At 52.6% G+C, this 27,031-nt stretch overlaps 1 protein-coding gene across 2 annotated transcripts in view; it reads left to right on the top strand.

The window, feature by feature from the left end:
• The window catches only part of ABR (ABR activator of RhoGEF and GTPase), a 181,848-nt gene that overhangs the window by 36,750 nt on the left and 118,067 nt on the right, over positions 1 to 27,031 (top strand). The window contains exon 1 of one of the 2 annotated variants that reach the window (XM_059908041.1): positions 7,997 to 8,326. The exons of the other annotated variant lie outside the window; for it this stretch is intronic. Within the exon in view, the coding sequence (XP_059764024.1) occupies positions 8,266 to 8,326 (61 nt within the window). The 5' untranslated portion in view covers positions 7,997 to 8,265. Of the gene's footprint in view, positions 1 to 7,996; positions 8,327 to 27,031 lie in introns of those variants that run through there. 2 annotated transcript variants of the gene reach the window in all.

The following is a 27,031-nucleotide window of genomic DNA, read 5'->3' on the forward strand; positions in this document are numbered from 1 at the left end:
CCTCAGCAGTGAGAGCGCAGAGTCCTAATCACTGGACCGCCAGGGAATTCCCCCCGACAGTTCTTTCCAGTTGGAGCTGGGTCGGCTGAAGCTTCTGTACTCCCGCATTCTAAGGTCTTTTTGACGAGGAGCATATTTGGTCATTCATTCATTCATTTACTTATTCATTCATTGAAACCACTATTTCAAGGTGCCAGGGGTACAGTGGTGAACAAGTGAGATGAGCTTCATACCTTCTCGGAGCTCTCAGTCTAGCAGAAGAGACAGGCATTAGGTGATTTACTAGAGCACTGAGTAATCTGAAATGCAGGCCTCCCCGGTCTGGTGGTTAGGGACAGCTTCCTAGCAGAAGTGATATTTAAGATTAGAGGGAAGATAGGAGATATCTGGGCAGAGTTGGATAGAGCATTTTAGCCAGAGATGTCATCCTGTTCAAAAGTTCTGAAAAAGCAAGAGAGAACCAGGAGAAGAATGTGCCAGATGAAGCTGAGAGGAGGTGAGGGGCCAGGCCACAGGGCCTTGTGTGCCACTAAAAGGATGTGGTCTTTATTCTGACAGCAATGGGAAGTGTTCTCTAGTTGCTGTTTGATGCTGGAAAACTTCTTCCTCCAATTGATCATTCTAGCTATGACGTCAGCCTCATGAGCCTGCGACTTCTCAGACCAACAGGCCCAGCTCAGATGTGACCACTGTGTGGCTTCCACTGACCACTGCAGACGGTGTTTCATTTTTTTCCACTCTCCCTTCATTAGAACATATGTCACATGTGTTGGTTTCTCATGTCAGCCACTGGCACCAGACAGTGTTCATGAACCTGAGCTGACCAGCCCAGACCAGGATGCGGTGAGTTTGGGGAAGGAGAAATTAGGACTCACCGGGTTTCACGATCAGTACCTGAAAGTGCCTTATGTAAAAGACGGGTGTCACGGGACAGTTTGGAGACAGAGAGCAAAGCTAGGTTGAGTCATCCATGTGGGAAGGAAGGCAGGGTGGTCCCTTGGGGGAAGGAGGGGCCAGTCTTCTGTGATTTCTTCTCAGAGTCCATCTGCTGCTTCCCAGCGGTCTGAGTTAGGCTGCCAGCCTGTCTGCCTTTCCCATCTAAGGGTCATAACGACCCAACGCACACTGGGTGCAAGTGTGTGCCTGGCTTTGGGGGAGGGGCCGCCAGGGGCACTGGCATTCCTTGTGAAGGGGGCCTTGGCCCGATCACTCCCTCTCTCCACCTCTAAGGTTATAAAGGTAAAATTTAGGGAGGACGCCAAAGGCAGAATGATGGGGACTAGAAGAACGGTGGTGTGTGTGTGTGTGTGTGTGTGTGTGTGTGTGTATGAGCTTGCTAAGGAACAAGCCTCTGTTCCTCCTAACCAAGTAGTGTTCTTAACACTGTTGGCATTTGGGGACAGACATTCTTTGGGATAGTTCTGCATACTGCAGGACATTTTAACATCTCTGGCTTTAAAATGCTTCTACACATTTTCAAATATACTTCCTGGTGGGGCAATACAAACTAGCCCTCCCCTAATTGAGAACTACTGTTCCCAGTGTTTATGGGAACAGGATACATACAGGCCTTATGTCCTGCGGATGAGCAGCAGGGAGACTGGATAAGTCCCCCAATTTCAGAATATCTTAGGGAAGCTTTGGTCCAGTGGGATGGTTATTCTTCCCAGGCCACTCATGGGGGCTCCTGCTGTCTCCTGACCCCAAAGGGAGTTCCTCCTGACTTCTATAGCCTCATTGCTCACAGAGGTAACCCAAAAGCCCAGAGCAAAATCCGGTGGACGAAGCTGAGATTTTGGTGCGGCTATTTCCAGGCCTCTTGGCTGGACTGTGTCCAGGGTGGCAGGACTGTGTGTGGTGGCCGAGGTGCTGCTCTGTTGGACCACCAGATGGCGCTCGGGAGTCCCTGTTGTCTGCCGCAGGCCCACTGGTGGCTGGAGTGACTGCAGAGGGAACTCCTCTTAAAGAGGCCTTGTCCTTAAAGAGACAGGGCCACACACCATGAACTTAAACGGTAACCCCAGAGCGAGACTCCACTGATGACAAGCACCACTGGCTAGGCTCTGATGCTCCTTTGTCCTCACCTTCTTGAATGTTGAGTCACCACCTCTTGGAGCCGGTCTCCTTGACAGCCAGCCCTCAGCCCCTGCAGCCACTCCTGGGCCTGACAGGGACAGGGCCAGCCTGGCGGGTGGCGTCAGAGCTCGTGGCAGAGCAGCGCAGGGCTGGGAGGCACCTGCAGAACTCTGGCTGAGAGAGCAAGAAGCACAGCCAGCTTCAGGGGAATGGTGACCACGGGAGGGCAGAGGGCCAGCCTGTGAGCTCTGGCCCCAGACAGACATGCCTCTACTTCACTTGGAGCTGATAAGGTTGGAGCCATTGAACTTTGTCTCTGGGTTTTGGGGACTTGTAGAAGCCTTCCGTCTCTTCTGCTTGCCTCTTTCCAAATGCTGACGGGGATGCTGTGGTAAGTAAATCAGGAAGGGGGCTCCAGGCCCTACTGTTGAGCCCTCTGATCTGCTCTCGGAAACCTCGCATGTTGACCCCTGGGTGGAACGATCCGAGCCATGTCAGGTGAGGGCCACTTTAGCTGGGGCTTGGCCCGAGACCCTCCTGAAATTGCAGCTTGCTTAGTATACTCCAAGGCAGCTACTCTTCCGGGGATGCTGGACTCACTGTGGCCCTGGCCATGGGGGTGGGGCTTCAACACAGCCCCCGAGAAATGTGTGGGTGTCTGTGGTGAGGAGCTTCACAGCTACAGGGACCTGGATGTCACCGTGCTTCTCCCGACCATGGTGCCGAGGGAGGCAACAAGGAGGTGAATGTAATCCTTTGGTTTACATCTTGCCATGACTCTTACATCTCTCCCGTGACTCAAGCTGACACAAAACTTTGGAAGAGACATGAATAGCGGGGAGGGCTTCCAGTAAGCCTGTGCTGCCTGTAGATCTCGCTGTCTGCTGGAAAAGTGAGGAGCCTCGGAAAAGACGGGGAGGAAGAGGGCAAAGGACAGACTGTTAGGCCAGAACTTCCCACTTAGAGGCAACCCAGGAGAGGCCTGGGGAATTTTCTTCTTTCCAGGCCCAAGGGGTGAGGGTGAATCTTAGAAGGGTAAATGCTGATTTACTGTACAGAGGTTAAAGGAAATGAAGCAAGGAGACAGAAACAGGCCAATCCGGGGTCTGCCAGGGCAGATAGGAAGCCTGGAGGTCATCTCTCTGCTCCACCTGTGTGCCCACCTAGAGATGTGAAAACTGAGGCTGGAAAGTGGGGTTTGGCGGGGACTGGAGTTCAGGAAATTGTCATCGGATTGATTGCAGCTAGCTTGTCTCCAGGGTCATCTGCCCTGTTGTAGTAGATGTGGTTTTCTTTGGGAACCAGTTCTCTTTCTGCTTAATCATTGGTGGCTCTGGGGAGTTCTGGAATTACATTCCTCCTGTAGCTCCAATTTCATCCTCCCTGAGTTTAACTTCATTCTGTTTATTCATTTATTCACTCCTTGCAGCCCTGTACAGAGATTACACATGTGGATTCTGGATTCAGAATCTCGGTTCATTTCCAAGTATCACCACCTGCTAGCTGGCCAATAGCATAGCCTTCCTGCTTCTGCAGGAAGGAATGGAGAGAATAGTAGTGCCTATCTCATTGGCTTATTATGAGGACTAAGAAAGGTAGTCTATGTGAAGCAGTGCCTGGCACTTAAGAAGCACTCAAAGTTAGCTGTCATTAGTTTTATTTATTCAACATGTATTATTGAATGCCAATCTATTGGGCTTTTGGCAGAAAGCTGATCTGGGGGCGCAGTGTAGTAACGGCTGCCTTGGAGGTCTACCTGAGCTTCATTCATCCACTGGGCTGAGTGCAGTGAAAAAAGATGCAGTCCCAGCTTTTATTTATTTATTTATTAATAAATTTATTTATTTTATTTATTTATTTTTGGCTGTTTGGGGTCTTCGCTGCTGCGCGCGGGCTTTTCTCTGGTTGCGGCGAGCGGGGGCTACTCTTCGTTGCGGTGCGCGGGCTCTAGGCGCGTGGGCTTCAGCAATTGTGGCTCGCGGGCTCTAGAGCGCAGGCTCAGTAGCTGTGGCACACGGGCTTAGTTGCTCCGCGGCATGTGGGATCTTCCCGGACCAGGGCTCGAACCCGTGTCCCCTGCGTTGGCAGGAGGATTTGCAACCACTGCGCTACCAGGGAAGCCCTAGTCCCAGCTTTTAAAGAGCTGATCTGCCAGGAAGGGTACCAAAGGGTTTTTGACTATCACAGTCTGATTTTGTTTTTGGTTTTGTTTTGTTTTGTTTTGGCTGCACCATACGGCATGCAGGATCTTAGTTCCCTGACCAGGGATCGAACCCATGCCCCCTGCAGTGGAAGCAAGGAGTCCTAACCACTGGACCACCAGGGAAGTCCCTTGTTTTTGTTAATTTGAATGCGAAGCCCACCACCACCCCACCCCTGACCACCTGTACCTCCAGCCTGCTCACACTGGTGCTCCCTGCGGGCCTCAGAGTGGGAAGAGGTGAATGGACATCCTCCTCATCAACAGTGACCCCTGCAAGGACTCCCAGGGGACTTCCTATTGTGCACAGTGGAGCTGAGTTGCTAACAGCAAGGAGGGAAGAAAAATGGAAATACCCAGTTTTGTTTCTAAGCATGGTCACCCTTTTCCCATTGGAGAGGGAGTGAGTAGCACAGCCCTGGGGATTAAGGGCAAGGCCGCTGACCTTCAGGATGGGATATATCTTCTTCCCACTCGGCCCCTCATCATCAGCTCAGTGATCCCAGCAACCTACACTTAAATCCCCCTTAAATCTGGTGGTGAGGCAGGAGCAGGCCCGTTGCTATGGGAAGCAGGGAGCCAGGACAGACTGAATGCACAGGCCAGAGGGGAAGGAGAAGCATGTTCACCCAAAGGACTAGACAGCAAATGGTTAGTGCAGGCTTGGAGGACGAGGTGTGATGGGTGCTGATTCAGTGCCTTGGGGTGCATGGGCAGGTCCACACTTAGCTGAATCAGGGTGGCCTGTCCACGGAACGTCCCCCTGCTGCTCTGACAGATGGGAGTTGCTGGCAGAGCACTTCACCTTTGGCACAAGGCGAATGAGAATGACTCTTGTAACTCCCTCCTTCCTAGGATGTGGTATTGGGTCTCCCCCCACCTCCTCTCCATCCTCAGTGCCAGGAATCTGGAGGCTTCTGTCCTGGTCTCATATCACCCTGGTGCTTCCACACACTTGTCTCTGTAGCCAAGGTTAGATGTTAATGTCTAACATGTGTGATGTTAATGTCTTTTGGAAGCCATCCCATATAGGCATCAAGGGATCTTGAAGTAACTGCCCTTTCCTGGGACACATGTGTGAGACAGTTGTATGGAGATGGAAGAGGATTGGGAGAGTTTTCTAGAAGGTGGTCTCTAACCCACGGACCCGCGAAGATTTCCAGGGACCTTTGCCATCCTGCTTTCAACCCTGGCAGTGGAGGCAGCATGCATGGCATTTTAACTGCACGAGTAGACTGCCAGGGTTCAAGTCTCAGCCCTCCACTTACTGTCTGGACAGGTTACTTAGCTGACCAGTGCCCCAGTTTGCTCATCTGGAAAATGGAAGGAGCTGAGATAACAGTGAGTTTGTCATGTAAACAAAGCACTAAGATCCAAGCCAGGTCCACTGCAGGCATTCTCTGTTAAGTATTAGAAGTGTTCCTCCTTATTTGCCTCCAAGATCCCTCTCCCCTCTCCCCTATATTGTGTTCTGGATTGGGAGGTCCAGGACAGGCTTGGACAGAAGGTAGAAAAAAGCAAACTATGGCAATGTTAAGGAGAGCAACTGTAACATTTTAGCCTGAAAATAGCTTGTTCCAGCCTTTGTAGATAAAAATGTAAAATGTATGCAAATGTATGTGACTCACGCAGAAACATACATCCATGGCCTCCTCGCAGTCAGTGCCCAGATGTGGCCATCAGGCAGTGTGCAGAGAGGGCCCAGGCTGCCTTGGTGGGGATGGGGGTTCTTGGGGAGGGGGCAGTGCTGCTGCTTCCCTGCGCTGGGCTCCTGCTTGCACGTTTCTTCTGGGTTCTGTGCCTTCCGTGTGGCAAGAAGAAAGGCCCTGGGCCCCTCTCTGCTCCTCCATCTCACCGTCCTCCCTCTGGTTCCTCCAGGAGCCCATTTGCTTCCTCTCCCATCCTGGCTCTATTTCTGGAGCATCTCACTGGAGATGCACGCCCCCCTCTCTGCCAAGCTCCAGGTGCCTGCTTGCTTGGTCCTCCCAGTCTTGTGTGCAAGTCAGAGACGGTGGGAGGGTGACAGCTGAGCAGGGAGACCCACAAGATCCAGAGCCTGAGCCAGGAGGCCTGGGGTGGGGGAGAGCCAAGTGGATGCAGTGAGGGGACAGTGTCACCTCTAGGTTGAAAAACACCCACGCAGCCACCTGTGGAGGCTTTTCACTCCCCAGAGCATCTTCCCCTGCAACTCCCAGGGGCTCACCCAACCTGCTGTGAGCCTAGTGGCCACCATTTCCCCTTGGGCAGTTCTGGAGGCCGCTACCTAAGCAGCTGCAGGGGCTGGGTGCAGGCTTCCTTTCAGCATCATGGGTGAGGGTCTGCTTCTCCTCTTAAGAACAAGATCTGAAACTAATATAATATTGCATGTCAACTATACTTCGATTAAATTTTTTTTTTTTTAAGAACTAGATCTGTGGTTGTTTGAGATGATGAGGCCCCCCCCCCCCCACCAAATGCTCTGGAGGTGCTGACAACACTGCCCCCTATAGAGGCCAGGGTGAGCTTCACCTTGTAGCCCTGTCCATTGACCTGGGTCCCATGATGTCTTTGCCCTTAAAGCTGCTTGGAGATGAGGGGTGGGAGGGTCTGCTCCATTATCAGAAACCTCACTATCTGAGGTAAAAGCAGGGTAAATGGTCCAGGGCAGGGTTCCCTTGTGGGCCCGCTGCCTCCCTTCCCTTGGGTTCAGGAAAGGAGCTTTAGCCCCACTGCCCTGGACCACCCTAGCCTGACTCTCCCTCCCTCCCTCCTCTCCAGTCCCTTCTCCAGGGTCCTTTGTTCCAAGGAGGCCTGTAGGACCAAATCTGCAGCCAAGTTGCCTTGGGTCATTTAGAACCTGCACCCAGGGCACAGGTGTAAAACTCCCCCACTCCAACCTCTTCACAGCTTTTGGGGGGGGGGGGGGGCGGGTCTTAGAAGGAATTTTGTTTCTAAAGGTCTGTTCTCAAAGGCATCTTGACCCCAGCCTTCCCTCAGCTTGTGATTAGGCATACATGGTGTCTGTCCCTCCTTACATGGGCTGCGGCTGGGATCCCCAGAGACGGCTCCTGGAGGGAACCCAGCGGAGACCCTGGGGTCTCTCCTGTAACCCAGTTTATCCTCCACGGCCCCTCGACGAGCCCCGGCCTCCCGCCTTTCTCCAGCCGCCGCCCCCTGGTGTGTAGGGCAGGAACCGCCCGGCCTTTAGGTCAAGGGTGTTTAAATAGATGAGGCACTGTTAAGGTTTGGAAGGAAAGAGTCCTAGGGCAGCCAAGGCTTCCCGCGGGCGGGCAGGACGTTAACCCCGTCAGCGCCGCTCCCCAGGCTTGCCTAGGGGAGGGGCCTGGGAGCCTCACTGGCCCCTGAAACTGCGCTTAGAGATCCTGGGGTGGCAGGTGATGTCACCCCTGCGGGCTCGTAGGTCTCCCCGCGGCACCTAGTCAGCGGGTTGCCAGAATTTGGCCGAGCCCAGCGAGGGGAGGAAGAGGATCCTGGGCCTGCGCCGCAGCCCGGAGTCCCCCCGCGGACCACTCCTCCGTCACCGGCTGGAGCGCCTCTCGCGTGGGGACCCCGGCTGCTCCCCACACCCCTTCCCGGGTCTGGAGGCGTGCTGCGGGGAGGGGGCGCGGGAGCCTCGCGCCGATTGGTCGCGGCCCCCGCCCCCCCGCCCCTGGGCGCCGTGCAGCCCCGGAGAAGTTGCTAGTTGGCGGGCGGGCTGCGGGGCCGCCGCTCCGGGAACCGCAGCGGGGCTCGCGGCGGTCGCAGGGGCCGGAAGGGCTCCCGGGGGCGCTCGCCGGCCCTCGCCCGCCCTCCCCTCCTCCCGGGCAGCTCCGGCTCGGTCCTCCCTGCTACCTGTTTCCCCGCCTCCCCCGGCTTCCACCCAGCGCTCGGCAACTTCGGCCTCTGGAGCTGGCCGCCCGCCCGCCGCCCGCGCCCTCCCTCCTTTGTTGTGCGATGAGGGTCGGGTTTCCGATCTGACGGAGCCGCCGCCGCCGCGCGGAGCCGCGGGCATGGAGCCGCTCAGCCACCGGGGCCTGCCGCGCCTCTCCTGGATCGACACCCTCTACAGCAGTACGTGTGCGCTCGGGCAGGGGAGGCCAGGCGGGAAGGGGCCCCGGCGCCCCGCGCTGCGCCTGGACGGCCCTGGGGCCCGCGATGCCGGGCTTCTCTGGGGAGCTCCGCGCGGACTGGGGGCTGCGGGCACGGCCGCCCAGGTGCCCGGCGGGCCGGCAGGCGGGCGAGCGGCGTAGGGTCCCGCGATCGGCCGCGGATGGGGTCCCCAGAGTGGACTTCAAGCCGCAGGGGGTGCGCAGTGGACCGACGGGGCCAGGAGAGCTGTGTCACCCCTCTCCCACCTGTTGTGTAACCGAGCAGTCCCCAACCCTGGGGAAGAGGGGAGAGCCCTTGTAGGGTGCTGCCTCCGCTCCTCGACTGGCTGCTCCTTCTGTCCACGTTGAAGCAGAAAGGCCATTTTGGTCTTGGCGCCTGAGTTTGCCACCTCAGGGACATCCTGAGACCTGTGTGTTTCGGGGTGGGGGTAGGGTCGTGTGGTAAGGGAGACTGTAGGTGCACATCTCCGTGGGGGCCATTTGGATGAAGGACCTGAAAACCCCCAGCTCAGCAGTACTTCCTGCCAGGCTCATCATTACCCGCACTCTCCCCCTCCCTCCCCCTCTCCCCTCCTTCCACTCCCCCAAAAAAGAAAAAAAAACTAACCTCGGCGGCGTCTCCACCCCCTCGCTCCCAAATCTGCCGCGATCACGTGATTGCACTGCCGCTGGGGATGTGTTAACTGAGCGCTCGTACCTTCTGGGGGCTTGCGCCCAGCGTTGAGCGCCCCGACCCCGACCCCAACCCCGACCCCGACCCCGACTCCGACTCCGACTCCGACTCCGACTCCGACTTGCTTAGGTGGCTAAAGCACTGCATTTCTCCCACCCCTCCCTTGAGACACCTTCCCCTAGCTTTCAGTGGTACAGGAAGAGGGTCCTGATAGCCCCTGAAGAAGATAGTAAGTGGATTTCACCCTCCCTGATCGGTTCAGTGGGACCCTCCCACTCTCTCTTGCTAGGTCTCCTAGCCCAGAGTCCTGAGGCAGGGGCAGGGGTTGGGGGAGATAGGTGGAGCCAGGTTCTGGTTCTGGACACTGGATGCCATGGGACAAGGACATTTTTAAGGATTAACCTGGCTTGAATTCCTTGGTAACAGTCTTATGGCGGGCGGAGTGGACAAGGTGATGCCTTGAACCCCAAAGGCTTGCCCTGGAGGCTCCTCAGTACTCAGTACCCAACCTCTGACCTCTGTATCCCCTTGGGTCCCCATCATTCCCCATACCTTTTTCTTCTCCCTCTTCTGCCTCCATCCTTTTTCCTTTCCTTTCCTCCTTCCCCCCATCCCCATCCCCATCCTTTTCCCTTTCCTTTCCTCCCCCCAGGAGCTCTCCTTGTGATGGTCCATTCTGCTTTGGTGTTTCAACATCAAAGGGACAAAGCTGGATCCCCTGGGTGTCGGTCCCGCGCCGAGCCTAGCCACTCCACCTGCTCCTTCCCCTGCAGAGGCCAGCATCGTTGGGTGAAGGTCAGGGCCCACGGTCGCTGTGTGGTGTGTGTGCACGTGTGTTTGCCTGAATGGGGCACACATCTGTTCAGAGCCCTGCTGCAGATCAGCTCCTGACCCAAAGGAAGGATTAGTGACCTTCTCTTAGCTGTGCTCTTGCAAATAACAGTCACAACAATGCCTCATATTCACATGCAGCTTATGTTCCTGAATATTTCTGACTCTTTGCAAAACCCAGTACTGCTTTCCCTATTTCCCAGAGCATAGAATCCTATGGAAACCTGTCTCTGGCTTTCTCTTCATTGCCTTAAAGAAGACTCCCCCACCTGATCATCTGATCATTTCCAAGTTTTCCTACCACCCCCCAACCCACCCCAACACCTAACCCCACACACATACACAACCTGGAGCAAAGGAGCAAAATTGCCTGAGGATGCTTTGAAAATTTCCGACTGGAGGAAGGTGGGATGGGAAAAGGGAATTAGACCGAGGCCTTCTTTGGGGGTGCCTGTTTATCAGCCCTGACTCAGGCAGGCTGGCATCTGAGCTGTCTACCCTTCTGCTGCTGCCCTGGCCTCTGGGCTCCTGGGGCAGCCTGGATGGAGGGGAGGGGGGACACCAACTTGGCAGCAATGTGAGGAGGAGTCCTTGCCTCCTTCTTCCAAACAGCTGATTGGAGAGCCGTAGAGTGAGGCTTCCTGGGGAGGTGCTGTGCAGTCATGTTTGGGCTGTTAGCCATGAATTTTCCTCTTGACAAGAGCCTAAATTAAAACAAATACCCGAGCTGTCATTTGCCTGGCAGCATGGTTCTGTGGCTCCCAGAGGAAGTTCCTCTGCCTCTCAGGAAGCTTTCTGCTTACAGGCTCACAGGGTGGCAAGTCCCCACAAAAGCCACATCCATCAGGAATTGTAAAGGGGATGTACCCAGGGCACAGGGTAGCCAGTGTACTTCTTAGGGATGCGAATGACCCGGTGATCGAGGCTCCTTCTAAGCACTGCTCCTGGTGGCAGTGATAGTGGCATCTCCTGAGGACCTACCCTATGCCAGCACTGAGCTAGGCACTCCATCCAGTCTCTCCTTACCTCACAACTCTGCAAGATAGGTAGTCTTCTCTCCCTTTTACAGGAAGAGAGGCTGAATAGGCTAAAACCATTACCCAAGGTCACGTGACTGGTAAGTGACAAAGCTGGGATTTAGATCATACCCTAGGAAGACCCTGAGTGTCACCTAGATATGTCTGAACTTATTCAAGGTCTTGGGATGTCATGGAATGGGGGACATCTGTCTCTTTGGTCCTCTGTCAGAGTTCTCCCCAGAATGGTCCAGCAGGGTAAGTGGTCTGAATGACTGAGCCTAACTTGACTCTGTGTCTCTTGGAGGAACTGGGGGCTGGTCCTGGAGCCAGGGCAGGGGTGGTTGAGGCTCTGTCTAATTTCACTGAGGCTGGTGATTCTCTACACCTAAGATGCCAGGCTAACAAACAGCCCCTCCCCTCACACACGTCTTACCTTTGGAGTTGTCGGCTCAGTCTTTCTGGCTTTAGCATATGTGCACACTTCCACTGCAGGCTGATATGGTCACTTGATAAGGGGTGAACCTCAGACCCCCTCTTTTCCCTATAGTAGAAGTCCTGAAGGTCTGTAGTGATGGTGATCTGTCTGACTCAAGGAGATGGGTTGGCTCCCAGCTGCCCGTGTGATCTGGGACTGATTGGAGCACGGTCTTTGCCCCTGGTAAACTAGTGTGATGGATGAGGGTTCCAGCCACCCCACCTCCTGTCTCTGGACCGTTCATTTTCCTACATTAACGTAATAGTGTCAGCTTTGCCCCTCAGTGCCTTGCCTAGATTCTTTCCCTGGAGCTGGTATGTTTCTATCTGCACGTGTTTTCTGCCTGTGTTCTTCGTTTTATCTTCTCTCTGTCTTTCTCTCACCACTGTTTCCACTAAACACCACTTTCTCTTGGTTTTCTTCTATACCACGGGATCAGGTTGGATCATACTAAGTTCTATGGAATAACAAAAACGGGAGGTGCTCTGAAACTTTCTCTGTTCCTCTGAGTAGAGACGAAATCTTTCAGGATCTGTGTAAAAGAGAACTGAGGGCTACATTTAAGGTCTCTTCCTTTGCCATTCCAGCCTCTTTTTTGTCCCAGGCAATTTAGCTCTGGCCTCAAACAGGCCGACTGTGGAGCCAAGCAAAACCTCTAGTTATCTGGACCTCATAGAAGGCAGAACATGATCATCTGTAGTTATCAGAATCTGCCTTTGGATCTCACTTCTGTTACCCCAAGCGACATTTCCAAGGGAAATCTCTGGTGATATTTTTATGCCCCTTACAGACTCAGTGCCCTGTCCAATAGCCAGGAAAGCATCTGGGGCTGTGGGGATAAAAACTCATCTCCAGATGATCATGAACCTGCCTCAGTTTCCCACCTTATTCCTATATTAGCTGCACCAAGGACCAGGCCACTGGCCTGACAGTCGGTGTGGACCTGCAAATGGATGCTTTCTTGTCCTATGACTAAGCCTCAGTCATGTATTCCTGCTTGTCAACACCAGCCCATATTTGACGTGGCTGCTGGAGTCCCAGGGGTGGGCCTGGCAGAAGAATTAAGTCTCCTAGTCAGAGAAATGTGATTTTTTGTTGCTGTTGTGATTGCTGCTGTTATTGTTCTTTGGAAAAAGGAAGGAATGACAGGAACATTTGTGAAGAATTAGCTAGGTGGGTAGAAGAAGCGGGGAGAGCCGGTAGGATGGAAGACTGGGGCTGTTCTCTGGGTCCAGGGGCGATTCTGGTACCTTCCTTACTCACACTCCTCTGTAAAGTGAGGCTATGATGTCTCACGTGGGTGCCACGGGGATTAATTGGTTAATGTTTCTCAAGTGCTTTGAAGATGAGGAGTGCTATTGAACTGATCAGCTGTCCAGCTCTTCACGGCCTTTGTCACTGAACAGGGATCCACGAAAGTCTTGCAGAGGAGTTTGGAAGGGGCTGGGAAGTGTGTGAGGGGACAGGCAGGGTCAGAGTGTTGGACTAGGTTCTCAGCTGGTGCCTAGCCCAGTGCCTTGTGCCATAATAAGCCCGCAGTAATTTCCGGTTGTGTGAGTGAGTATGAGAGGGAAAAGAAAACTTCTGGGTTCTTGGCTCCTTAACTCCTTACTCCACCAGCAAACCCCATAAACCCATTAGCTGGTCCATTCACAAGTTTCTGGCTGTGTGGATTTGGTAATTGTAGACCCCCCAAGGGAGTCCCACGCATTGCTAGGGCTTGTGATTATGTGATTGGAAGCCTTCCCCACCAATGTTGGTGCTGCAGCTCTTCGGCTCAGCTTGAGCCCTTTGGAGCAAACCAGGAGGAAGGCAGCTTCAGGACAACTGCATGTCATCTCCACGACGTCTGCCTTAGCCGGGCCCCTGGCTCTGGTAGGCTGAGGGGTATCCACGGGGCTTGGAGTTCCCACTACCTTCTACCTACAGGGTCTTGGCACTTTCCACGGAGTACCAGGGGGAGAGGCCTGCAGGCTTACCTGTCTCCAGGGCTGGATAGGAGAGGCTGATTGTTTTGACTTGTGGCCTTGGTCTGCCCTAGCTTGCATTCCTTTGGGCAAGATATGGTCTGATGGAGCCATGGATGGCCCTGATTGGCAGTGGGAGCGTTCTGCTTGTCTCTGAAGCTTGGGGAGAACCTGATCCTGTAAATGGGGAAGAAGAAGGAAATCAGGGCAACAGGCAAACTAGAGGATGCACCCCCATAAGAGGGTTGGGGATAGACACCCAAGCCTACTCCCTGCCCAAGGCATTTGGCAAAGAGCCCTTTGAGGTGGGGCCGGCTGCAACCGTGACCCACTGCAGATGGGACAGCCAGTTCTCTTCCCCCAGGTTCAGACCTCATTTGGGCCTCTCACTCGGTTTTCTGCCCCTGTGCTTTATTTCTGTCTTCTCTTTCTGCGCTTCCTTCCCTACCACACTGCGGGACGAAAGACGAATATGGGTTTACTGGCCATATGGAAACTGACAGGGTCAGTGTGGTCTTTGGGAGATGGGGCGGGCTCTGTGGTGACCTAATCGATCAGGTGCCCTTCCCCTCTTTCCTCCACCTTCACCTCTGCGGCTTCCATGTCCCTCTAGACCACAGGTAGATGTAGCAGATGTGGTCAGGCATTTTGTCAAAGGTGAGCAACGTCTCCAGAAGGGGTTGGGCAGCTGGGAGGACTCAGGTGGACCAATGTCAATGGAGCTGAGTCCGTGTCACTCCAGGCAACGTAGCTCTTGGCCTTCCTGGGGTGTCAGTGGAGCTGGTACTGCCTAGAAAAGCCCCAAATTGGCTAGGGATCTGTGGGTTTACTCAGGGCTGTTGGGGAAGGATGTGGCCATAATTACCTTCATGGGATTGAAGGGCTGATCCTATTAGTGTGTTGGGCTAACCCCTTCCTCCTGGGCATTGCCTCCTGGCCAGCAGCAAGGGTTTAATGGATCAAGATTATGGAGACTGAAGATGTTGTACAATTAAGCCTAGTTATTTCCCCAGCTGGGGGATAGCTACCACCCACAACAGCAATTGATTGCCTCACTTGTGGTCACTGTTCAGGTGCAAGTTACCCTGGGCCTAAGCAGCATAGAGTCCATCTTTTTGAGTGAATTTCTCCCTTGAAGGTACAGCTTTGTGAGAAAGATCCCTTTCTGAGAGGTTTGGGGTCTGGGTGGCTGTGTGCTCTTTGTGACGGCACCCCTGGAGTTGTGCAATGGGGACCTTTAAGGGAAATGTGTCTGAGCTCTGCAAAGGTACATAGAAACCTCATCCTTGGGGCTCTCACAACCACTGGGCCCAAGGAAAAGAAAGCCCGTTAGTCCGACCAAGTTCATAGAAATTAGATTTTTCCATTTGGTCTAGGAAGAATGGCAGAAAACATAAAGTTTAACCAGTCGTACTATGTGCCAGATGCTGTGGTAGGTACTTCCTTACATTATCCTAACAACCCACCAAGGTACCTTTTATCATCCCCCTGGTCTGTGGATGAGGAATCTGAAGCCCTGAGAGGTTAACTTATTGCCGAAGGTCTCCCAGTTTGAAGCTCATCAGATCTCAGATGGCTCCAACTCTGTATATAGCCCGCTCAGCTGCCAGCAGCAATAAGGATCTTAGCCAAGGCCGATGAGGACCTACTATGTGTCAGCACGGTCCTGGGCACTGCCCACGTGTTATCGCTAATCTTCAACAGCCCCTACCTTATGAGGTAGGAAGGAATTATCTCTATCTTATAGGGAGGAAACTGGGACCCAGGGAAGTTAAGTAATTAATTCAAGGTCCTTGCGCTAGAGTACAAGCCAGGAGTTGAGCACAGGGTTGGCCTGACTCGAAACCACGCTTCCTCCCAGACTCCCTTGCCTTTCACGGCAGCTGGTATTTCGCGGAGATTGATTGATCTGTTCATCTCTCTAGCTAGAATGACAACTGTGGAGACTGTCTTGGCTGCCCCCGTGGTATTCGGGCAGCTCTCAGCCTCTGGGTTCCCTGTAAGTGCCCACCAGCTGGACTGCCTCTTCCTAAGGATGATTCCCAAGGAGCTCTCCCATGGGTACTTGGAACCCATATCCCAGAGTTACCTCGTCCCTGGATTATCGGCAAGAGGCGCACTGTTTGTTAACCCCAAAATAAATAAAGAGGAAGGAGAGAAAATAGACTCTGGGGTTAGGGATGGGGTACAGCGAAGGCCCAGTTTCCAGAGCAGAGCAGGGCAAGGGACAAGTAAGCGGGAACTAGAGGAAGAGAGGACTTGGCAGAGCCCAGGCACGCTGGCTCTGATCTCAGGCCTTTTAAAATTCACCCCCATAGTTTCCAAAGGAAAATAAAGAGAGCTCTCGGCCATAAATCAGGCCACTGCGCACCAAGGTCCTTTGCTGAGGCCCAGGGCCAGTTGGGCCACGGATCCAGCTTCTGCATTTGAACTCACCCGCACAAAGCGTGCTAACGATGGGGCAGCTCCAGTGCAGACCCAGAGTGCCCTGCCGAGAGTTCAGGCCTCTGGAGGAAGCCTGTGCCTGGAGCCTTCCGCCGTAGCAGACCCCTCTTCGGCTGGAGCCAGAAAGGCTAAAACAAGATAGGAGGGCTTGTTGTACAAAGGGTTTGCATGTGGAGAGTTTTTGGGGTATGATAAAGGGGGTGAAAGACTGCCTTGAGCTGACAAGCGAAGCAGGAAGGTAAAAGTGGGGACATGGGGGAGGGGAAGGGGTCCCACAACTCCATTCTCGTCCTTTCCCTTTGCTGCTCGAGATGTCACTGGCAGCTTACTTCCTTCTCTCAGTCTGTGGGCATTTTTAGGAATTCCTGCTTGGTAGGGTGTAGGGACCCATGAACCTTCCCCTTGGCTCACTCGTCTGTTTGTAGGGGGGCTAATGTGAAATTTCAGCTGGCGCTGGGGCCTTACGTGCTCCTGACCCCTTCCTCCCCCCACCTTGAACTTGCTGCCCCAGCCTTCTTCCTCCTGCTGCCCTGGCGTGCTCCTGCCCTCCCTGTGGGTCCAGGATGCAGCCGGCCCGAGGCTCAGCCTTGACAAGTCCATCCTTCAAGTGCCACCCTGTGATGAACTCTATCCCCTCCCCCACCCAGAGCTTTCTCCTGTTCTTCCTGCCCTTCCCCCAGCCTCCTTCCCCCTCTCCATCACTGCTCTTCAAGGGAAGAGACATCTTTCAGGGAAGACCAGTGAAAGAGGGCTGCTCAAGCCTGGGAGGGTTCAGAGGGCCAGGAGAGCAGATCCTGGCGATGGGGATCCTGTCCCTCCAAAAATGACATGTCTTCATGCTAGTGCATCTCCACACTTCTTTCTGTGCAGGTGCCTGAGTCTTTCCTCACCTCAGTGGGGCTGGGAAGCATCCATTTAATAACTTGTGGCAGGGGCTACCGTTGTCAGTTCTGTCGTGAGAGAGGAGCCAGAGAGCTGTGGTGGGACCTCGACACATGCTCATGGATGGTCTGGCCAAAGGAGTCAACTCCTCCCCATTGGAAATAAGTTAGCAGAGGCCAGGGGCACCTACTAAAGGGAGAGTGGACTACATGAGTGGCTTGCTAACTCTTTGGACCACAGCCCATACAGAATACAGACATTTTACATTGTAAGCCAGGACACACACAAACTGAAACAAAAGTTTATGGGATAGTACTTACTGTTTTATCACATTTGCAATGTTCTCGTAATTTTATGCTCTTCTAGTCTATTCCATTCCATTCCACTCCATTAAAAACAAACCCAAGAAGTGCTGGTCATGACCTACTACATTGATTTCATGACCTGCAATATGAAAAAAGTGGATGAGCTGATCTCAGAGGGCTCTTATGAATTATAAGGGATAATAATTTACCAAACTGCCGTGATTTATATACGTGTTGTGATTTTTGCCAGATTCACACACTTCCGTTATTATGGACCTAACTGTTTTTCTTCAATTTGACTCATTGTTTTAAATATCATTTACTTAGAAAGGAAACGAATGGAAGATCTGTATCTCTTGCAATAAATAAAAAGTTTCCTTACAAATAAATGCACTAAACACTCAACAGTGTTATTAATTCTAGTTATACACTGTTGCCCTTGGAAAGCTCTAGGTCTGAGCCTCCTATGTCTCTGTTTAAGGGAAGGAAACAGAGAATCAATGTTAAAGACATCTAGTACCAAACAGTAGTGGGAAAGATTGAAAGGAATCAAGAAGGGAGTAATTTTCTCAACATGTGCTCTCGTGTGCTTTAATGCAGCATGGCAAGCAAGCAGGAGCTAATCAAAGGGCCCTGCGGCATCAGCATCCTCTACTTCTATCCACCTGGAGTCCTGGGCCCCGTATTTCCTGAGGTGGGAGAGGAGAGAGGAGAAGATGGTTTTTTCCTAGGACCAAATATACTAGAGCAGAGTCTCAAACTCTACTGTGCATTTTAATGGCCTGGGGATCTTGTTAAGATGCAGATTCTCATTCAGTAGGGCTGGACTGAGGCCTGAGGTTCTGTATTCTAGCAAGCTCCCAGGTGATGCCAGTGCTACTGTTGACGGTCTAGGGACCACGACCTGGGTAGCAGGGCTCCAGGGTCCTTTATAACCTCTCCTAGGGGACTGACTGTGGACCCTGAACCAAGTCAGACCCTTCTGTTTCCCAATAAAAATAAAAATAACAAAGCAATTGATGGGACACCTAGTGGGTACCACACCTGAGCTAGTGTTCTCATGTTCACAATCTCATTTAATTCTCACAGTAAAGCTGTGAAAGGTTGTTAACCTCATCTTAAGGATGAGAAGAGGGAGTGGCCTCTTGTGATTGTGATTGGTCTCTGCTGGGGACTTCACCATGGGAGGCACCCACCATGGGAGACATACCAGGTTTCCTCTGCCCACCCCCTTCCTGAGTGGCAGAAGCCCAGGCATCTGGACTTTATGAGTTCCTCTGTCTAGACAAAACCTGTCCCGCTCCGCCCCCCCCGCCCCCCTCCGCCAAGGGCCAATGTCGGTGTTAATGGAGCAGAAAGCCTTAGTTGTTAATTTTCTAGTGCATCATTGAGAGGGTTAATGAGAGACCAGCTGGTGTGCCACCCAGCCATATGGAAGGGCCATTTCCCCTGGCATTTGGTCTGCAGACATTTTGCAGACCCTGTGGCAGCTCCTGACCTGGATGGGTCAGTGGGCATCGTGTGCCGTCTTTGGGTGCAGAAACTTTAGACACCCGAAGCAGGATCTTGTTCTGTCTCCTGCACCCTGGAAAGGAAGGATGGGATGCAAATTGGATGAAGAGCTATTTCTTGCCTGGGGACCCGCGGTGGCTGCCACCACAGCCAGGCCCTTGCTGCGGACACCTGAGCATCCTCAGGCCCCCTCCCTGACCTGAGACACCACTCCCCATCCAGTTGCCTGTGACTACACTAAACCTGCTTCCATCCGCCTCTCCTTTGCCCAGAAACCTTCAGTGAGGCATTTTCTTTCCACATCCAATCCAAACTGCCTTCAAGATCCCCCATGCTGGGGGACACCTCGCACTACCCATCCATTAAGATCTGCCAGCATCCCAGCACGTGCCCCCTGCTCTAGCCAGTGAGACCCTCACCATTCCACAGCCAACCTCTGTGCTCAAGCCTCAGCTCAAGCTACCACCACCTCCAGGAAGCCCCTGTGCGTGATTATAGCACCGGCCTTGGTGAGCACCCCAGTTCAGAACCCAGCACTGCTTGCTGGGCCACAACATTGAGTTCTTTCTTATTTATTGTTTTGTAGTGTTTACCTATGTAGGCTTTGTACCCGTTGTCATTTCCTCTCTGCCAGACTCTAAACTCCTTAGAGGCACAAAGAAGAATAACAAAGGCTGCCATTTATAGGGTGCCAGACACTGTCCTTAAGCACTTGACAAACAATGTCCCGTTTAATCTTCAACCCCCCCCCCCCCCCCCGCAGAGGTCTCAACTATTTTTATCCACTTCTGTGGATGAGGAGACTTTTTTTTTTTATGATCCTAGAGAAGGTAAACAGTTTTCCTAAGGTCACACAGCCTAGGAAAAGCTGAGCTGGGCTCTAAACCCAGGTCTGTGCGATGCCGGAGCTTGTGCTCCTCACCAAAGGTGCTCAAGTGCCAGGGCCCTCGGCATGAGAACCTGGGGTTGGGCCCAGCATCTGTGTGTTTGCAAAGCTCTTCTGAACATCCAGTTCAATTTGGGGACTGACTCTTAACCGCTGCGTGCATCTATCTCCCTTTGCCCCGAGCACGTGGGAGCTTGGAAATGCTTTGTGGTTGGTGAGGGGGTATGAAGAGAAGGATGTTCTCGGGGGCTGCGTTCTAGCACAAGGGCCACCTAAGAGAATCACGGAGCAGGGAGGACGCAAGGAGGCAGTAGAGCTGAGCATGAGGAGGGCAGAAGGGCAGTCAGAAAAGGCTATTGGAGAGGTCCAACCAGTGACCCTCTCTCCACCGCAGCCGTGACTCAGGGCCTCACCTAGACATACGAATCAGCTGGGGCATCTTGTGAGGATGCAGATTCTGGTCCAGCAGGTCTGGGGCAGGGCCTCCTGTTTGGCGTTTCTAACAAGCCCCCAGGTGATGTCCATTCAGTAGGAAGGCCCTGGGGTCCTCAAGCCCTCCTGGAGGATCTGATTCCTTCCCTCACTAGTCTAGCACCTTCCCGCCTCCCTCCTTCCTAGAGGATCAAGTCTAAACTCCTAGCACAGCACGGGAGCCTTTTCAGACACCATCTCCAGCCTCACCTCCTGGCTCTCTTAACCACACTCCCCACCCTGCCGCCGCACGGAATCCTTCACTGTTCCCCAGAGACGCCATCCCCAGCCAGAGTTTGGTGCTTTTTGCACAAGCCATTACTTTGCCTGGAGGAATGTGCTTTGGCCTTTCTTGGCCAGGGGAGGAGGAAGCTGCATGTCACCTTCCTGGGAAGTTACAGACTGGGGAACGGGCTCTAGACTCCTGGGTCTGGAGAGAAGCCCTCCAGAGGTTCCTGGACCCCCTTTCCTGTCCTTGCTCCCAGCAAAGGCCAGCCATGGTCCCTGGCCCTGCAGAGGCGTGGAATCAGGCGACTTGATTGTCCTGCTTTGAACATTCGTTGTTTCTTGTCACCTTCGAGTAAAAATAGAGCTGAGAATGACTCAAGTGAAGCCCCAGCTTGGAGTCTGGAGAGCAGAGCGGAGCATGTGGGGCATTCTGCTGAGCCCGGGAGGCCAGGCCATCTGCGTGAGCTCTGGGGAGGGGGCCCTGTGACCTGGGCCGGGGCTACCAGCATGCTGTGGTCATACCCTGGGCTCTGAGAGGCCAGCCCATAGCTGCTTTCACTTTAAACTTTTCTCTCCTAGCTGTGGAAATATTTCAGGACTTCCGGAGAAGTTTCCTTTGGTGCTTCCTGAGTTTTCTCCTGTGATTTTTTTGCCTCCAGATTTCAGCCCCAGGCAGGGGCAGCTCCCGGAAGAGCTGCGGGTGCCGCCCTGGCTGACTGCAGCCCTCACGGGACCTCCTCCCCGTCGCCTCCCAACCTCCCTCCCCTGCAGGAAGACTCCCCGTGCACTGGTTTTGGGGAGCAGTAGCCCCCCAGCCTCTCTGGGAAAAAAAAATCTCTCTTCCTGCATTCAGGCTCCCGCCTGGGGGCTGAGGAGCACATCCTGGCTGCGGGCAGGTGATCGAGGGCTGTGTCTCTGGCTATAGGCCTGTCCGCCTTCTGAGAGCAGAGCAGCTGGAGGGAAGCGGCCTGCTGCCGAGGGGGAACCAGAGCCTTTGAATACTTGCTGGGACAAAACTACCTCGGGCAATTTACTTCACCTCTTTGAGCTTCATTTTCCTCACCTGTAAAATGGGAAGAAGCTTACCAACCCCACCAATAGGGTTGCCAAATTTTTTAGCAAGTAAAAATACAGGATGCCCGGTTAAATTTGAGGTTTAGTTTAACAATGAACACTTGTTTAAGCATAAGTATATCCTATGCAATATTTGGGACATACTTATACCAAAAACTTGTTACTCGTCCAGAGTTCAAATTGTACTGGGCGTCTTGCATTTTATATGGTGTCCCTATTGCTGGATTAAATGATACGTATTGTATGTAACACTTAGCAAGGGCCCCATCTAAATGTTCCTTGCTTGTTTCATTACTTTCTTCTCTCCTCTGTGCCACCCTCTGACCCCTAGAGGCCAAGCTGATGAGATATTTCTGTGGAGCAGTCACAGAAATATTGAAATTTTTTTTTTTTTTAAGAATTACAACATTGAAATTATTTTTTAATTAATTAATTATTTATTTATTTATTCCTGGCTGCGTTGGGTCCCCGTCTCCGTGCGAGGGCCCTCTCCAGTTGCGGCGAGCGGGGGCCACTCCTCATCATGGTGCGCGGGCCTGTCACTATCGCGGCCTCTCTTGTTGCGGAGCACGGGCTCCAGACGCGCAGGCTCAGCAGTTGTGGCTCACGGGCCCAGTTGCTCCGCGGCATGTGGGATCTTCCCAGACCAGGGCTCGAACCTGTGTCCCCTGCACCGGCAGGCAGACTCTCAACCACTGCGCCACCAGGGAAGCCCTTGAGATTGTTTTTATAAAATTGACACAAAACAATGAGTGATTAATGGGAAAGTGCCAATAATAATAGCTGTCACTTACCTAGCACTGGCTATGTGTCCCACGCTGTTCCAAGCACTTTCTGTATATTAATCCCCTTACTCTTCACAATAATCCTATGGAGAAGATGCTTATCTCCACTTTACAGTTGAGAACGCAGAGGCACAGGTTAGGTAAATAAGTTGCTCAAGGACACATAGCTAGTAAGTGATGAGCTGGATATGAACCCAAGCAATCTGGCCCCTGTGTTCTTGGTGTTAAATAGGACATATTGCTGCATCTTGCCTACCAACTGCCACAGTTAAAGATGTAAAGTTTCTTTAAGGTCAGGGACATGGAAACCTACAGGGATGGTTTCACAAAGCAGGTGATAACACAGCACGCTCCCAGAGGGAGGTGTGACTTCCCGGGTTCCCCCCGAGATCCTTGCGTGGAGAGAGGGTTCAGCCAGGCATGAGGAGCTCACGCTGCGGTTTATCTCTTCCTGCCCACCACCCCTGAATGTCACGGAGGTACTGGCCATCCCTGAGGTCCTGCAAACCCTAATCCAGGTCCTTTTCAATCTCATTAATTCACAAATAACTGTGCCACAATGTGATGTCCTCTTCTTCTTGAGATTCTTCATGGTTCTCCAGGATAGAATGTGTTTCCTTTTATAAAATGAATGCATATAGTTATTGAGGACTAGAAAAATACCTAAAAGTAGAAGGAAGGCAATCCATGTGCCACTGACCCACCCCCTGAGGTGAGTCTTCCTCCTTGCTCTTCTCTGTGGCCCGGGGTCTGGTCACGCAGCCCAACTGTGCGCTCTCGGCAGAGGCCAGGCTACAGGCCAGAGCACGATAGAAAACTCAAATGGCCCCATGTCCCAGCACCACCCCTGGATGCCTGTGCCAAAGGGGATGAGTTGGAAACAGGGTCTGGAAACCAGTAGGTGCCATCTCGCCTTCTCTAGAGTCCTGGCTGGCTCTTTGAGACAAGGTGAGGATCAGGTGCCCGCAGCTCCCTTCTCTCAAGGGCATCACGTGCCCGCCTGTCCTCACCCCCACCCACCCCGTGAGTAGCAGTGCAGAAGTGCCCGTTGTTGGAAGGGGCTGCCCCGTCCTGTCCCAGCTTATGACCAGAGATCAGTTTCCCGAACGCTTTGTAGGTGGCACTAGAGGCTCTGCTGGCCCGAAGCCCAGATTCCAAGTCTTGCCACCTCTTTTCCCACCACAGGCCTCCCCCAGGCCCAGCTTCTCAGTGTTGTGGTCTTTCCCCATATTCTGAAGGTTAACTCCAGTTAATTCAAAGAGAAATCTGAGACCAAGAGCTCGGCCTGTTGCCTCTGCTCCTACCTCCTTCCGTGTCTCTGCCATCTTCCTTTTCTCCCTGTCCCTTCCCCACATGTCCCCAAGGGACTATTCAGTAGATGCTTGTTGGCAGGTTCAGAGAGGCCCTCGTTCATTCATCAGGAGACCAGAGTCCCCAACTTAACTGCCGTATCTGTCAGCGTCCAGCGGGAAACAGATGACACACCCAGCTTGGGGGGTTTGGGGAGAGCTTGTAACAAGACTACGACCAAAATGTGGGCAGGGTGAGGGGAGGGTCTGGTTTCCCATACCTGGAGACTTAGAGGCCATGTGGGCGGCTTCCTGCTAGGAGCTGCAACACAGTCTGGGTGGCCCACAGGGAGGAGCTGCTGGGAGAAATATTCCAGCTTCTCTCGCATCCCTCCCTTCCTGTGATCTCCTGCTGGGGCAGAAAACAGCGTGGAGAGGCAGGGAGAATGGACCTGGAGGGGCGCACTCCAGGTAAAATCATTCTCTCTGCATCTTTCCCCATTTGCAAAGGGAAGGTTAGAAATCCCTGCCCCGTGTATGTCCTGGGGTTGTAAAAATCAGCTAAGATGATGAATGGTGACGGTGTGTGTTCATCATTTAATACCAGAGTAAGGGCTAATGGTTATTATTGATAAACACTCACTAGGTACCCCCGACAGAATGAGTCTTCCACGTTCTCACTTCTGCTGGGGAGGCTCTCATCTCCAGAGGACATATGGGTAAAGGAACAAGAAATTGCAGAATTGCAAAAGCCTGGATTTGAATCCCGGAGCCCCTGCTTAGTGTTCATATGGCATCAAGCAAGTCATTTAATGAGCCTCCCTGCGGTGAAATGTACCTCATTGGAGTTCAGAGGAGAATGGATGCCGCCATTACTTTTAGCCAGCCGCGTAGTGGTTGCTCGGAGGACCTACCAGCATGCCTCATCCCTCAGCTGAGTCCAGGCCCTGCAGTGGTGCCCAGGCTCTGGGCTGTGGATCCCTGGGTCTCTCTTCTCGGTATCATTGACCCCAGGCCCAAGGACATGGAAGCAGCTCCTAAAGTTAACAGTAATAACCACCACTGACTTTTATTGAGTGCTTACTGTATACAGGCACTGATCAGTTCACTCTCTTGGACTCACTAGAGTCCCCATGGCTAGAATAGCATTTTGATATAATTGATGTCCTTTATAATCCTGTGTATTTAATGCATTTCGAAACATTCTTAGGAAAAGGGACCAATGGCTTCACCAGACTACCATGGATAGATCAAGGCATGAAAGAGTGCAGGGTCCCTGCTCACTCCCAGAGGACTGCGAGTTCCAGGTTCCCTGTACTCTGAACAGAATTCAGCCTTTTCTGGGTACCTCTGGGCCATGGCTGTGATGGTGGCCTTCACTGAACTGGGAGGCAGGAGACCGGGGATCTTCCCCTGGCTCAGCTACACCCTGGTGACCTTAGGGAGGTCCTCTGTGCCCTCCACTGCAAAATGTCATGGCTGGACTACCCCTACCTGGTTTTTATTTCTATTTTATATAGGAAATGTATCATATATACGAAAGAGCATATGAAATGTCTGGGTTTGGATTAATAAAGACTTATAAGACAAACATCCATTTGCCCTCCATTAAACTTCAAGAGACCATTGCCAGTCCTGAGAAACTGCTGTGTGCCTCACTGTATTTATTTGCTAATACAAAGCACCGCAGAGTAGAGGGGCTTAAACCGCAGGGGTTGATTGTCTCACAGTTCTGGAGACCAGAAGTCTGAAATCAAGGTGTCAGCTGGGTTGGTTCCTCTGAGGCTCTGAGGGCCATGCCTCTCTCCTGGCTTCTGGTGGATTGCTAGCAAGCTTTCGTGCTCCTTGGTTGATCTGTAGATGCATCACCCGATCTCTGCCTTGATTAGCTCTATAAAGACCATGTTTCCAAAAAAGTCACATTCTGAGGTACTGGGGGTTAAGACTCCAACAAATTTTGGGGGGGACACAATTCAACCCATCAACCTCACTGCCCCCCGCCACCATCCTGAATTTTGTGTTAATCATTCCCTCCTTTTCTTTAGAGATTTACTACATAAGTTATGTGTCCCTAAATAATATAAATGTAGTTTTGCCTGCTATTTATATAAACAGACTCATAGTAGAAGTATTTTTCTGTGACTTGCCTTTTTCTGCTTAAAATTATGTTTTTTGGGATTTGTCTTTGTTTTTGCCTATAGTTCTAGATTATTCATTGTCAAAGCTGCATAGAATTCTATTATAGGAATAAACTACAGCTTATTTAGTGGTAACAATGGTACTCCTACATTTTTGGACAAAATCCTTAGTAGGGAAATCATTTTATACTGCAACACAGCTCACACACCTTATGTGTGTGTCTGTGTGTGTGTGTGTGTGTGTGTATCTGAATTAGCTTCATAAAACTATCCTCCCTTAGTATGTGAGTTGCTCCTTTTCAGTCCATTTCAAAGGTGACCTGCCAAACTGATTGCATGATCCACTAACGGGTCAACCTGCAGTGGCTGCACGCTCCCCGTCATGTGTCCGGCGTGGTGGCCCTGTGGTTCCATGCCCAGCAGGCAGGCGCACAGCATGGCCTTGCTGCTCCCCCCTAGGCTGTTTGCCTGCACACCCCTTGGCACCAGACCACGGTGCCTGCTGGGTCTTGTCCTTCCATCTGTCTTGGCTGTTGTCTTCTCCCTGCTCCTGCTGGGCATGTTCTAGCTCTGGCCTTGCCCTTGTAGTTGCTGCACCTCATGGGCCGTGACCTGAGGAACCAGACCCTGCGGCATGTTAGAAATGTGTGCGCTGTAGCATTACTGATTTAGTCAGGTAGCAAGAGAGAGGGTAGTGTCTGGAATCAGACTGTCTGGATTCCAAGCTTAGCCACTCGGTAGGTGTGTGTTGGGCTCAGTTGGGGTGCTACTGAGCTCACCTGTGCCTCAGGGCTGAAATCTATCTAATTCTTTGTTAGTATCTCTGGGCACAGTGGCTATACTAGGAAGAGGTCAAAACACCCAGTGAGGGGCTTCCCTGGTGGCGCAGTGGTTGAGAGTCTGCCTGCTAATGCAGGGGACATGGGTTCGAGCCCTGGTCTGGGAGGATCCCACATGCCGCGGAGCAACTAGGCCCGTGAGCCACAACTACTGAGCCTGCGCGTCTGGAGCCTGTGCTCCGCAACAAGAGAGGCCGCAATAGTGAGAGGCCCGCGCACCACGATGAAGAGAGGCCCCCGCTTGTCACAACTAGAGAAAGCCCTCGCACAGAAACGAAGACCCAACACAGACAAAAATAAAATAAATTAATTAAAAAACAAAAAAACAGAAAAAAGCCACCCAGTTAAAAGGAAGCGGGAGGTGGACAGAAGAGCTGGTTCTGGGACTTCCCTGGCGGTCCAGTGGTTAAGCCTCTGTGCTTCCACTGCAGGGGTGCAGGGGCGGGGAAGTAAGATCCTGGATGCCCGGCGGCATGGCCAAAAAGAAAAAAGAAAAAAAAGAAGAGCTGGTTCTGCACTCAGGCTGCCTGCGTCCAGATCTCAGCTCCATTATTAACTAGCCAGGTAGCCATGAGCGAGTTATTTGACCTTCCTGTGCCTCCTCTTACTCATCTACAAAATGGGGGCAATAATAGAACTCACCACTTGCTTGTTAATAGGATTGAATGAGATAATGCTCATAAAGCTTTCAGTACAGCATCTGGCTTCGCCTTCTACCTGGTTTCCAACCTGATACTCAAGAGACAGCTGGCTTTTTCGGGGTTTTTGGTTTGGTTTGGTTTGGTTTGGTTTTTTGCTGCGCCATGCGACATGTGGGATCTTAGTTCCCTGACCAGGGATCGAACCCA

The sequence above is a fragment of the Balaenoptera ricei genome, chromosome 20, assembly GCF_028023285.1.
Source record: "Balaenoptera ricei isolate mBalRic1 chromosome 20, mBalRic1.hap2, whole genome shotgun sequence".
Lineage (NCBI taxonomy): Eukaryota > Metazoa > Chordata > Mammalia > Artiodactyla > Balaenopteridae > Balaenoptera > Balaenoptera ricei.